Consider the following 13,963-nt stretch of genomic DNA (forward strand, 5'->3'; position numbering starts at 1 on the left):
ACACACACACTCAGACCCTTCTCTCTCTCTCTACCACACACACTCATACCCTTCTCTCTCTCTCTCCCTCTCTCTGCCACACACACGAACCCTCCGCTCCCCCCCCCCTCCCCTCTCTATATCTCTCTCTCCCACACACACATGCCATTGCTGACAGTGTAAGCCTACAGCTGCTCCTCTGCTCTGTGCCAGAGGGGGAACAAAAGTTACATTGAGGAGCTGCTGCAGCTGCTGCCCCAACAGCAGGATTCTCTCTCTCTCTCTCTCTACACACACACACACTTTACTTCTCTCTCTCTCTCCACACACACTTTACTTCTCTCTCTCTCCACACAAACACTTTACTTCTCTCTCTCTCTCCACACACACTTTACTTCTCTCTCTCTCCACACACACTTTACTTCTCTCTCTCGCCCAGACAAAGCAACAGGACAGAAGTCTGTGTATTTCTCCCTCCATCCCACCCACCCTTCCTCCTCCTCTCTCTCGCTCGCTCTCTCTCTCTCTCTCTCTCTGACAAAGCAACAGGACAGAGGGGAGGGAGCAGATGAGAGAGAGTGCGAAAGAGAGAGAGAGAGGGGGAGGGCTGGAGTATGAAGCAGAAACACATCTATGCGCCAGCAGGCAGTGCAACAGAGGAGCAGAGACTGAGACAGACTGCAGAGGTGGCTATAATGCCTGGTTAACATTTGGGCAAATAGGGTGCCGGGTATAATGTTGACGCTACAGTAAACGCTAGGCTACTTCATATGATGTGATTAAATAAGCCCACATCGTCTGCCGATCAAGATGTGCATCCAATTCATTTCAGGGTTCATTTCACCCAAAGTGCTAGGCAGTGTGTTCTGACTCTCAGCTTTCCTGCGCTTGGTCGCCGAGTTGGTGGCCATGTCTGCTAGGGATGCCCCAGTCACGTTTTTTGCCACCGATACCGATCACTGATCGTCGTGAGCCATATCGGCCGATACCGATCGTTTTTAAATCATTTTATATAATTTTTTTTTAATAAAATATATATATTATATAATTAGACTTGTACTTGTATTATCTGCCACCACGCAACAAGTCAAAATGCTCGCTATCTGCAAACAGCTCCACTGTCTGTGTACTCGAGTAGCCTCCAGCTACGGCCAGGATTCTCCGGCGCTGCAGCTGGACCCTAGTATTGGTATAAATCACATTCAGAAAGCCCTCAGCTCGAATACACATCGAATCAATGTTATAAGACATTGATATCAGGAGCTATCTGTAGCTACTGCTAGCCGGCTATATAACGTTAAGACAACGCCTCAGTGAACTATTTAGTTCAATGGTAGCTAACGTTAGCTCATGGTCGAATGCACTATAGACTCAAGCAGAGGAGCCTCCTCTCAGTCCTCTGTGTTTACAAACTTTACACGGGTGCGGGCGGGGCAAGGGAGGAGGAGGAGCGGCAGTTTGCAGGTCCTGTGTGTCTGAGACAGACAGCGAGTGAGATCTCCGCTTGATCGATTTCCGCGATCGGCGAATATGACTCATTATCGGAATTCACCGATCGCATATTTATACTGATTATCGGCCGATAACGATCAGTGGCCGATCGATCGGGGCATCCCTAATGTCTGCTCATTAGGGCTGGGTATCGCCACTGATTTCCCAAAACGATTCGATTCTGATTCACAAGGTCCCGAATCCATTCGATTCAGATTAAATTAGATTCTGATTCACAAGGTACCCCAATCGATTCGATTTCCGATTAAATGCTATAAAGTATGTTGCATTGTTAAAAAAAATTTAAAATTATTTTATATATATATATATATATTTTTTTTAATAAAATATATATATTATATAATTAGACTTGTACTTGTATTATCTGCGAGACATCGCCACCACGCAACAAGCTCCACTGTCTGTGTACTCGAGTAGCCTCCAGCTACTGCCAGGATTCTCCGGAGCTGCACCTGGACCCTATACTCGAGTAGTCTCGAGCTACGGCAAGGATTCTCCTGCGCTGCAGATGGACCCTATTGCTATAACGTTACTGTGCTTTGGTCATATCACATTCAACATGCTCTCAGCTCGAATACGCGTCGAATCAGTGTTATAAGACATTGATATCAGGAGCTATCTGTAGCTACTGCTAGCCGGATATATAACGTTAATATTTTGTATATTTTAGTTCAATGGGACATTTCGCTTTGAACAGTGAACTAACTTGCGCTAACGAGAGCTAACAGGTATCATACACGTCTCTACTAGACTATTGCTGGAGCATTTGTTGATATCAGGAGCTATCGGTAGCTAGCCGGCTAGATACCGTTCGGTTAGACAATGCCTCATCATGTATTAAACTAAAAGTGAATAGTTGACTGGGTCATTTTGTAACGTTAGCGTTATTTTTTCTTTTAGATCCATCTTGGTATTTTATGAATCGATAATCGCTAATTCAAATGAAGATCGATTCAGAATCAGGATATAGATTTTTGGAACCCAGCCCTACTGCTCGTCCAGCTCTCTGTACACATGTTCTGAGCTCAGTAGATGTACTGACCCTAAACATGGCAGGTCAGTGTCGTCTTAACTCAGATATTCAAACACAAAGAATTTGTATTAGGGCAGTGGTTCCCAAAGTCGGGGTCGCGACCCAAAGGTGGGCCGCGAGCAGCCACGGGTGGGCCGCGAGATGATTTAAAAAGAATTAAATTTTTTTTTTTTTTTTTTTATAATTTTTTTTGTCAGGCCACTGAACTTAGAAGCAGGCCAGGACAGTGTTTCTAGTTGTATTCTAAAATTATATTCTATTGTATTCTAAAATGTGACTATATGGTTTTATATTAACTTAATAAATAAACAAAAACGAAAAATCGACTTATTTCAACGAACATTTCAAACTAAATAACAGATTATGCACATAAAACGCTGAAAACAACCGAAGCAACAATAGTATTTTAATGAGGCTATTATTATTATTATCATTATTATTTTGCAACAAGTTAGCCCTCTCATAAATAGCACATATAAATGAATAACTAACTTGAACTAACTTAATAGGATTGAAGTGATATTTGGCTTAAAAAATCAGTCGCCTGGCAAAAAAAAAAAAAAAAAAAAAAGCCAGACGATGTGCATTGGGCCGCGGCTCTCTGACGCCTTATTTTCTGGGCCCTGGCCTGAATAGTTTGGGAACCCCTGTATTAGGGGACCGACAGACACGAATGGTATGCAAACGAGTGCAGTCCGATAAACGGTATATTCAACTGTATCCAATGAACCTGACAAAGTGCTGTAGCTTAGCACAAAATTGGCGATAACTCATTGAAGGATTGTCTAGTCATCATATGGAGGTAACGCACCTTTTCTGAGAACGTAGTTCCCAATTAACCAATAGGGGGACGTGACAAATGACGAAGATGCGCTCATCTTTACAACTCCAGTGGGCCGTTTTGTCTAATCATCATTACACCTGCTAGACAGCGCTTCCGATTGAACCCTTTCACTACCACACCACCAAATGGTTACTTTCACTGCGACAATACAGACGATTAACCATTTCACTACCACATAGGGCTGGGCGATATGACGATATTATATAAATATCGGGTACAGTTCATTAACGATACACTTTTTTAACATATCGTGGATATCGTGATGTTTTGCCCAAGAGGATTGTGTCGCGTCAATCTGGTCCACCCCCAGGGGAGGAAATTAGGCCACTTTACTCGCCAAATGCGAGTATTTTTTACGTTTGGCGAGTGATTCATGAAGACCACTCGCCAGTCTGGCGAGTTGACAGTGCCACGAGAGCACTGCACAAGACCCGCGGACATATAATGTTTAATAAAAGTTCCCGCAGTACTGGCCAACCCGCGGACATATAATGTTTAATAAAAGTTCCCGCAGTACTGGCCAACCCGCGGACATATATAATGTTTAATAAAAGTTCCTGCAGTACTGGCCAACCCGCGGACATATATAATGTTTAATAAAAGTTCCTGCAGTACTGGCCAACCCGCGGAAATATATAATGTTGAATAAAAGTCCCGTGGTACTGGCCATCAGTCAAGGAAGCACTCGCAAACAGATAACGTTAAACACAGAAGATGGAAAACAGACAGACTGAGCAACGGGGAACTGCATCCAACCCTAGTACAACTCTCGAGTCCAAGGCAAGGACACATTTAAATCACAGAGGTGTATGTTAGTCTATTGCGCACCGGACTACGACGTAAGGTTAGACATTTTATTTCATGCTCAAAAGCCCCTGGCTTGCACATCGCAGTCACGAAAGGGGCTAGCTCAACCAGTGCACAACAGCAGACCAACCCAACTGACGTTACCACAACACTTGACGGAACTTCACAGCACTGTCGTAAGGCCACCGTGCCGTCTTAAAGGCACAGTGAACACTCGGATGCATACACAACATTGACGTGGCTTGACAACCGAGGTTCAAAGTTAACTTGATTGACTGATTGAAAACTTTATTAACAGATTGCAGAATGGGTACAATACAGTACGGCTCAATACACACAATTGTTAAGGGGATGCAGACCAGAGAAAGACTTTCGTCTTGTTTACATCAGGGTCCCCCATTTTCAATTCATCATAACATATGACATACAGTACACGACATACAGATAGACAGTACTGCTACATCTATACATTTCACATCTATCTATCTATACACTTCACAACATACTTCGGTTTTTTTCTTTCACTGCCCAACCCAGTCCAACCCAGCATCTTTCACTGCCCAGTTCAGCCCAACCCAGTCCAGAATAGATCCCTCTTTCATGTTAATATGTGTTATGCTAATATTGTGAAGAGTAGAGACTGTTATTAATGTTTTATGCTAATAAATATTTTAAAGAGTAGAGACACGGTGTGATTATTACTATGATTGAAAATCAATTTAGACGAAGACATACAAAGAAGTAATTATCACAATTAGCGATTTTTTTTGGCTGGTAAAAAATCAGTTTGTCTGGTAAAAAAAATCAGATACTCGCCAGTTGGCTGGTAAGCCAAAAAGTTAGTTTCCTCCCCTGTCCACCCCGTTCAAACTTTTGAACAACGCCGCTCCCACACACACACTACTGCATCAAAGTTAGTTAGTACTTATGATTAACAAAGGCATTCGTTTTGTGGCATCAACATTATATAGTTACACGTTATATAGTTACACATCAGCGTATTTACCCAAACATAGCAACGTCCGATGACGACATAGATAGCAAGCGTTACTGTTCATATCTCAGTCCGTGCCGAGTTGTGCGTGCCCATTCTGCGGTCTGTTAATAAAGTTTTCAATCAGACAGATGTATGGAAAGGCTTTTATTATAACATTTGTTGCAGTAAAATCATTATGCCTCGTTGTCATGCTGCGGTGCGCTAGTAATCACTCGTCGGCTGCGGTGAGCTGTTGTTGTTGTCGTTGAGCTGAGCTCTCGTTAAAATCAAGGAGGGCATTCAGGAAGTAAAAAAAGAATAGCGCTGCTTGCCGATTGGTGCTAAGAACAGCAGGGCGGGTACAAGCGAATGATTGAATGAATGAAAACGTTATTAACGATTGCAGAATGGGTACAATACAGTACAGCTCAATACAACAACAGTGGACTGACTGGAGGATGAAGACCAGAAAAAGACTTTCGGCTTTTTTACATAAGGGTCCTCCATTTTCAATTCATCAAAACATTTAGAGACATACAAATATACAGTAGTTTCATAAAAATGCTAAAATCCTATTGATTGATTTAAAACTTTATTAACATATTGCAGAATGGGTACAGTACAGCTCAATACATACAATTGTTAAGGGGATGCAGACCAGCGAAAGACTTTCGTCTTGTTTACATCAGGGTCCCCCATTTTCAATTCATCATATTTCATATCTAAATCATATAATATATCATTGCTAAATATATGCAATATATAATCTAATAATCCAATAATCTAAATCTAATATATAATATAAAAATGCTAAATGCATGGGTATTTTATTTTGTCTTTAATGTTAGCTTGCAAACTCAAATACTGTCTTGGTAAGCCTCATAATGAATTGTTTGGGGAAAAAAAGAAAAACATCGTGATGCGTATCGTGTATCGCCGAAAGGTCAGAAAATATCGTGATATCATATTTAGGCCATATCGCCCAGCCCTACTACCACACCACCAAAGGGTCAACCCTTTCACTGTGGCAATACAGAAGGTTAACACTTTCACTGCCGAAAGACAACAGGTTAACCCTTTCACTACCACACCACAGACGGTTAACCTTTCACTACCACACTACAGACGGTTAACCATTTCACTACCACCCTACAGACGGTTAACCCTTTCACTACCACAGACGTTTAGTTAAAGGTTAACCTTCTGTAGTGTGGTAGTGAAAGGGTTAAACACTGTTCCATGGAACCCTTCAGTTGCTGCCTGGAGCTTTCCGCTGTTTTTCCCAAGAGCGCTCACCCTTCCTCGGCCCCAGACAACAGCATCCCGTTAAAACTCTGTTGATGAGCAGAGATACCCACCCCACACCGTCCCGACTTCTATGTGGACCTAGTTATAAACACGTTGATGTTTTTAGCTGCGACCAGCAGCTCTACAGGTCACTCCGTTAGTCAGTTGGTCCACATGGTTGCCCTAGGAGGGTGAATATGGGCGGCATAGAGGTCAAGTGTATGCGTGTGTGTTCATGCCAATTGGCTAAAAGGGGGCGTGGCAATGGGAGTGACCTATCGTAAAACGGCCACAGCTATTGTGAATTTGCGCTTGTTTTTACATATTGCACGCTACAGTACAGCTTTGCCCACAGTAGGGCTGCACGATTAATAGAAAAAAATATCGCGATCTCGATTCATAGACCTATGCGATCTCATTCATAAAGTATGATGATTTTTTTATATATAATTTTAACTCTTTTTTTTACCTTTTTAAATTATGATTCTGACGCGAGTTATTTTGTATGTTACAAGATACTTTTAAGTTTAAGTCAAGCACTTTCATGTATGTTATGTTTAAGTCAAGCACTTTCATATATGTTATGATCAAGTTTAAGTCAAGCACTTTCATATATGTTATGTTTAAGTCAAGCACTTTGATACGTTATGTTGTCGAAAGAGTGCAATAAATGACTTTATTGAAAAAAATAAGAATAGTGATCTCAGAGAAAAATCGTGATTCACATTTTAGCAGGAATGGTGCAGCCCTAGCCCACAGTACAGCTAGTTGGAATACTAGCACTTGCCGTCAGGCATGTGGATACGACATACTGAACAGATTTTGGACACACACACACAGCTAATATCATTCCCAGCCCAAGAAAAGCCCAGAGGGACCTTTCCTGAGAGGAGAACATGTAGGAGAACTGGATTAGCCGCTGATGAAGGAAGTGACCGTGGTAATGATGCCGTGTGGCCAATTACTTTACTTCCCTTCCCAATTCATCTGCAGCCGTGCCTCTGGGGAAGCATTTAACCCCCGTATTCAAGACAGCTTCTCTGCACCTGGCGGGTCGTGTGGCAATCAGGACCCCCCCCCCCACATCTGGGACCGCATTTACCGTCTGCTGACCTACGATCGAAGCCCATCAGGATCCTTTGTATCTATATAAAGTCCTGCACATTCATTCATCTCTTCTGCTCAGTGTGTCTCTCTCTCAGCCTTCCTCCTACTGTCTAAATAAAAAAGGGAGTGGACAGCCCAGTGCCCACTCTCTCTAGGGCCGACTCCTCTCAGTCGATTAGATTAGTCCAGTGGTTCTCAAAGTACGGGTTGCGACCCAAATTGGGGTTGTGGGTAGGGATGGGTACCGAATTCGGTACTTACCGAAACACGTCGGTACTACCGAGTATCGATTCTCGTGAGATACCGTTGTCTGTACTGTTAAAAAAAAATTATGTTTACATTATAAAACTTATATATATATATTTTTTTTTTTTATGTCAACGTTCACACACACAATATACGCTTACCTAGGATTTGACTTCAACAACAAAGCAGTCGGGGCAATGGCAAGCTGAAACCGGTCGAAAGTGTGGTTATTTGAAGTTTGGATTTTTTTCTTCACAACTGAGGTAGGTAGATTAAATTTTTAGAGACTAAGTACAGAAAAACGGTACCGTATTTTTATGTTCTGGCAACATATTCTGGCTAAATAAATATGCCTCGTTTTATAAATGTGTATTGATAACATAGTGCTGTAATACAATTTAATTTTCTAATAAATATGCATGATCAAGTTCAACAACGTGTGCTTTTATTTTGATATTCCTTAATTCCACCTTGAAATTATGCGATACATTAACCTGTTCCACCCGACGGGGTCGGTACCGACCCAAAAATGGCATATGGTCATAAATCAATATTTTTCAGAGAGTTGCATATTTTGTGATTTTTTTAATCAAACGTTTTCAAGTATTAACATCACTAACATGTCACAAAAGCATGTAGAATGTATATGATCATCAAATACGTTAGTTTAGCAATAGGTTAAAAGTGCCATTAGATAGTTTTAACTTCTCGATTTACTGAAGTCTATTACAAGACGGTGACCATTTTGGAAAATTTTAATCATAGGAATTGTAGTTTTTTTGTAGTTCACATTTTAGCAGGAATCGTGCAGCCCTAGCCCACAGTACAGCTAGTTTGAATATTAGCACTTGCCGTCAGGCATTTGGATACGACGTACTTAACACATTTTGGACACACACACGAACACGGAATTTCAGTCCAGATTAGGGCAAATTCTGGACTGAAATTCCGTGTTCGTGTGTGTGTCCAAAATCTGTTAAGTATGTCGTTATCTGTTAAGTACGGGGTTATAATCTGAGGGGAGAACACAATTTAAAAGTGCTAAATGTACGCACTACCATGAGAAGACACTGCATCTCGATATGTGGAGTGAAACTGTGGAACAGTCTAAATGTGGTGCTAAAGCAATGTCCAAACATGAGACAATTCAAACTGATGTATAAGGAAATGATGTTCACAAGGTACAGGGATGAGGAAGGGACTTCACGGGATATTCATGGGTTTACATTTTTATTTTATTTCTTTCATGTTTTACATATAGTTTGTTTTTTTGTTTTGCATATATTTTATGTTTTAAAATAGTACACTAATTTGAGTAGTGGAAAAGGGGTAGGATTAAATAAGTGTATACTTGTTCCTACTCCTTTTCGAACATGTAGATGGAGTTGTGTTTTGCTTTTGTTATTGTTTGCTTGTATTCATTGCATGTTCGAAATAAAGATTTCAAATCAAATCAAAGCTGCCTCACGCTACGGAAACAGGAGATAGGCTCCTGCCCCATGTGGTCCACTGGTTCTCAAAGGCAACTTCTTAGGGCAAATTCTGCAATATTCCACATTTACAGTCGATTCCATTTTTATTGCTCAATTCCGCGATTCCATGAACGCGGATTTCATATGGATCTAGCCTCTGGTGATTCCCAATTTCCCACCCCTAGAACCCGCCCCCACACCAATCTCCCGTGTCTCTCCCCTCTCAGCTTCTCCATTGTCGCTATAAAAAACACATAAATAATATGAAGGGGACTGTAGACTGACCAAAAAAAAGTTGGAGGGTTTGAATCCCCGTAGATTTCAAGAGTACGTTATCTAGGTCATCAGATGACCTATGGAAGTTCCGCTCAACCGAGTCGACTCGGTTACTGGAAGGGGAAAATACGGGCATGTTTCTAAATGTCAGAATGCATCCTGAACCTCTTCTCGGTATTGTTTTCACAATGGGAAAGCTAGTGTTTTAACCCCACACCATCACACAACAAGTGAGAACTGACGAGACTTGCTAGTACGCACCAAAAGCAGGCATTTCTTAGAATACACGTGCAAAGAAGCCTAGCCTTGTGATTTGTCCTTCACCAAAGCTTCCTCGTATTAACACATTTATCGCTTGAATGCCAGCCTTTTGGGACTGATTTTCCGATATTTCATGATTTTCGCAGAGCTATTTCTATATTCTATATTATGGCTATGTGTCTAATACGCCTGTCGCTTATCAATGACTTGCTTACAGTCAACATGTACGAAACGGATTGTTTTTTTCATCTGTACATTTCCGTTTTATACTGTTTTGAAAAACGAACGTTTTTGGAAATTACGAGAGAGAAAAAAGATTCCGCGGAAATAGCAATTTACTGGAATACACTCAACACGTTGTCATTTTTCGGCTGATTTATGAATAGTTTGCAAATAAACGCTAGATTATCGATAGTATATGTGTACTTATGCACGCTAGAGAAGTGGGCTGAAAAATCGATTATCTATGACCTGGTCAGCGCTAACGTCATATACACACATAGGATAGGGGACACGTTGTGGAATATGTGAAAAAAACATCTGATTACCCCAAGACTGGTAAAGATTCCTTACCTCACATCAGATGTTCTGCAAAAATATTATTCCAATTCCTGATCGCCATTCCAAATATCTATCGTGTTTATTGATCCAACAATCCAACCTCGAAAAACACATATTCCATGCTGCTCTGAGGGTCCACAATGAATGCAATTGTCTCGGGTTACATGCCTGAGAAGTAAAATGTGGATTCCGGGTTTTTTCCCCCCCATGCATTTACATTGAGTCCAATCCAATGGGTGCATTACCATCCGGGAGACGATAGGGGGCGGTATTTGCCCTGTTCGAGCTCATAGACAGTCCCAATGATAACGTGAGGCTGGATTGATGAAAATTAATGGATATCGCTAATAAAAGCAATATTGATTAAATAACGAGATTTCTCATCGTTGGCACTCAAAGTGTTAAGAAGACCGATTACAAAGGGCACCGTCAAAGACCCCATCTCACTGCTGGTTTGACATACTAAATGCGAAAAACTAACTTGGCAGTAATTTAATTTTCCATCTTGGAAATGATGTCACTCAGAGAGCCATTCATCAAGCTGGCAACTTTGCCTCCCCCGTAACCTACAACCAAATGCTTTCTTTTTCAAATGAGATTTCCACCATTAAAAAATAGACCAAGGCCTAAGTATTATTCTCAGGAATATCATTACTGCCACTGAAAGTCATTGCAGACTATTATTGATTTTCACAATATTTTGAATTCTCTTCTCTGCACTAGGCCCTCCTGTGGGCTCCTCACAGATTAATCTAGGTCTATATGGAGTCAATTGTGGCGTGGTATCAGATCTGGGGGACTTGTGTGGGGGGGCAGCCGAGAGAGAGAGCCTGTGAACACACAGACACATACGAGACACATGCGCGCTCACTCACACACGCATTTCTAAATTCGCTTTTCAATGCACCTCGAGTTTCTTGACTGTGAGGCCGATGTGTCCGTCAACAGAAGATACGTGTTGTTCCCTCTCCAATCAGCGTGTCTTCAGTCACACTTTACATAGTCAACTTTACACTGAGTTCACTTCAAGCCCTAATACTAATAATCACCCGTATCGGCTATTCTTGCACAGACCGACAGTGGAAACGCAGTGGAAATTTGACCTCTAAATAGGCTTCAAAGTAAACCCGTGAGATCACAGAGACCTATTGTATGTGTTTGTCCCATAAAACATAATCGATCCACAACCCATTTCACTAACCCATCAATCTACATTAATTCCACACATCCACATGTACTCACCTTAACACTTAACACTAACCCATGTTTTATCTATTTATCACTAAAGATGTGCACTACATACCTACCTCATTTAGCATTCTTGCATTTTGTACTTTGTTTAGTTTGGTATATTTGGTAGTTTGATCTTTATTCTTTTTTACTTTCTTAGTTTTACTGTATGAACTGTGAAGCACAGTCTCAGTCAGGAGGCCAAGCATTTCACTGTAATGTGCAATCAATGTATTGACAAATAAAACAAAACGTGAAACTTGAACGCTAAAAAGACGTGCAACAACAGCTCTGTGGAGATATAACAGTGCAACAAAAGAGGAATATTGTTATCAAGTCACGTCCTCTCTAACTAACTAATGGTAATTTAGACTAAATTAACACTTTCACTGCCGCACTACCAAACGGTTAACCCCTTTCACTGCCACACGACAGCAGGTTAACCCCTTCACTGCCAGACGACAACCGGTTAACCCTTTCAATGCCACACGACAGCAGGTTAACCCTTTCACTACCACACTACAGAAGGTTAACCCTTCACTACCACACTACAGAGGGTTAACCCTTTCACTACCACACTACAGACAGTTAACCTTCTGTAGTGTGGCAATGAAATGGTTAATGCGACTGCTCCCTCTTTTGATGGGACTCTGACCCCCCTCCCCACACCCCCCGGGACAGACCCCTCGAGGGAAGGGAACCACCACCGGCCTAGTCGAGAAGAACACTACAACAGACCTGTCCTCTGAATCCATGCGGCTCAGGGGCTCCCCGTCCGAGGACGACATCTCCACACTGGCCCGTCTCTTGATGCCGTGGTCCCGGTCCGTCTTCTCCGCGGGGGGCGGGGAGGAGGAGGAGGTGGTGGTGTCCTCTCCCCCCGCGGTCTCCTTCATCACGGCCGGCGAGGAGGAGGACACGCTCTCCTCTCTTTGTTCTGGTTTCAGCACCCGAGCGGCGCTGCTGCTTTCTGCCGCCGGCTCGCCGCTACTACTCCCGGGACTCCCCCGTTCGTCGGGACTTTTCACCGGTTCGCACACTTCTTCACCCCCCCCGGTTCCCGCTTCCTCGTCGGTCCCGTTTTCGACCGGTGAAGGGGTTTCTTTCACGGCACCGGGCTTCTCTTCCTCCGCCGCCGCGCCGTTCACGTCCATTTCTTCTCCTCCTCCTCCGGTCTCGTCACCCGGTTCCTGTGCGGAGGAGCCGCGGTCAGACGGCGGGGCCTGCTGCTGTTCTTTCGGTTCCTTCTTCTCGTCCGCGCCGTTCCGCTCCGTCTCCGGTGGAGAGTCTTCTTCTCGCTCCGTTCTTTCGCTCGTCGTAGACGCGGCCATTTTCCGGACCGCTGTGAGAAGCTGCTCGGACGGTGTTGTTTCCAGGGATCCTCCTCCTGACGTCACTCTCTCCAGCGCCGCCGTCAAGAGGGCGGTAGAGCGGCGCGACTTCCGGACCGTGTTCTTTAAAAATAAAAGCCCGTATGGCAAACCTTTTTTTCTTCTTCTATTGCTAGGTTTTAGGGAGTTTTCCCGGGCATTACCTTCGCGTGGGGGGTATGTCTGGGAGTGTTGCGTTTAATTTATTTATTTAAAATAAAAAAATGTTTACTTTACAGTGTTTTTGTTTTGTTCTTGATTTATTGTGATGTTTCTTCTTGACTTGTTTATTAAAGAAGACGTGTCCGGCCCATGGGGGACATTAACGATAGGTTATGACTATAACCAAGTTCTGTTAATAGTGGTGACGCTCGGATCTCGCATACGCGCACTGAATAAAATTCCACAATGTACCTTTATCCCAGTATTCGTCTGACCACACCCCTTGTTAGCTTACCTACATAAGCAGGTGTGTGGTCACCTGCTCTCCTCCTTCCCAAGCTTTCACCACAAGGTGAGATCAAGGGCTGCAGCGGCGTCGGACGCCGAGCGTCACCACTATTAACAGAACTTGGTTATAGTCATAACCTATCGTTCTGTATCATAGTGGTTCCGCTCGGCGTCACTCATGCACATAGGGAGGCCGAGCGGAGCCACCGGCCGACAAATACACCCCGCTGAAGGCCCCCCACAACCATCAGAACAGGGAGGGCCGAGCCCCCCCGACCCCCCCTAATGGAGGGCACCCCCCCTATTGGAGGTTTCCAGGGAGGGCGACGGACCCGACCGTGCGAAGAGGCACTCAAGCAACTCAACGCACAGGGTGAGCAGACCGTGGCCTGACCCCACGACTACACACACGCACAACCCGCATGCCACCCGGGAACGAACGGAGGGAACAACCTCGTTACTGCCCCCAGAATCACGGGGTCAAGGGCAAACCCAACCCCGTGGCAAGGCCGTAGCAGCGGAGCGCGAAGGAAGGCCCAGACCCACCAAAGG

At 43.4% G+C, this 13,963-nt stretch overlaps 1 protein-coding gene across 2 annotated transcripts in view; it reads right to left on the bottom strand.

Annotated features, from left to right (window-relative positions):
* Positions 1-12,942, bottom strand: part of LOC311241722 (zinc finger protein aebp2-like) — a 38,406-nt gene extending 25,464 nt beyond the window's left edge. For both annotated transcript variants that reach the window (XM_084330605.1, XM_084330604.1), the window contains exon 1: positions 12,330-12,942. In XM_084330605.1, the coding sequence (XP_084186731.1) occupies positions 12,330-12,922 (593 nt within the window). In that variant the 5' untranslated portion in view covers positions 12,923-12,942. The remainder of the gene's footprint in view (positions 1-12,329) is intronic.
* Between the last annotated feature and the right edge of the window lie 1,021 nt (positions 12,943-13,963).

This window comes from Notolepis coatsorum (genome assembly GCF_963971535.1).
Source record: "Notolepis coatsorum genome assembly, chromosome: 15".
NCBI lineage: Eukaryota > Metazoa > Chordata > Actinopteri > Aulopiformes > Paralepididae > Notolepis > Notolepis coatsorum.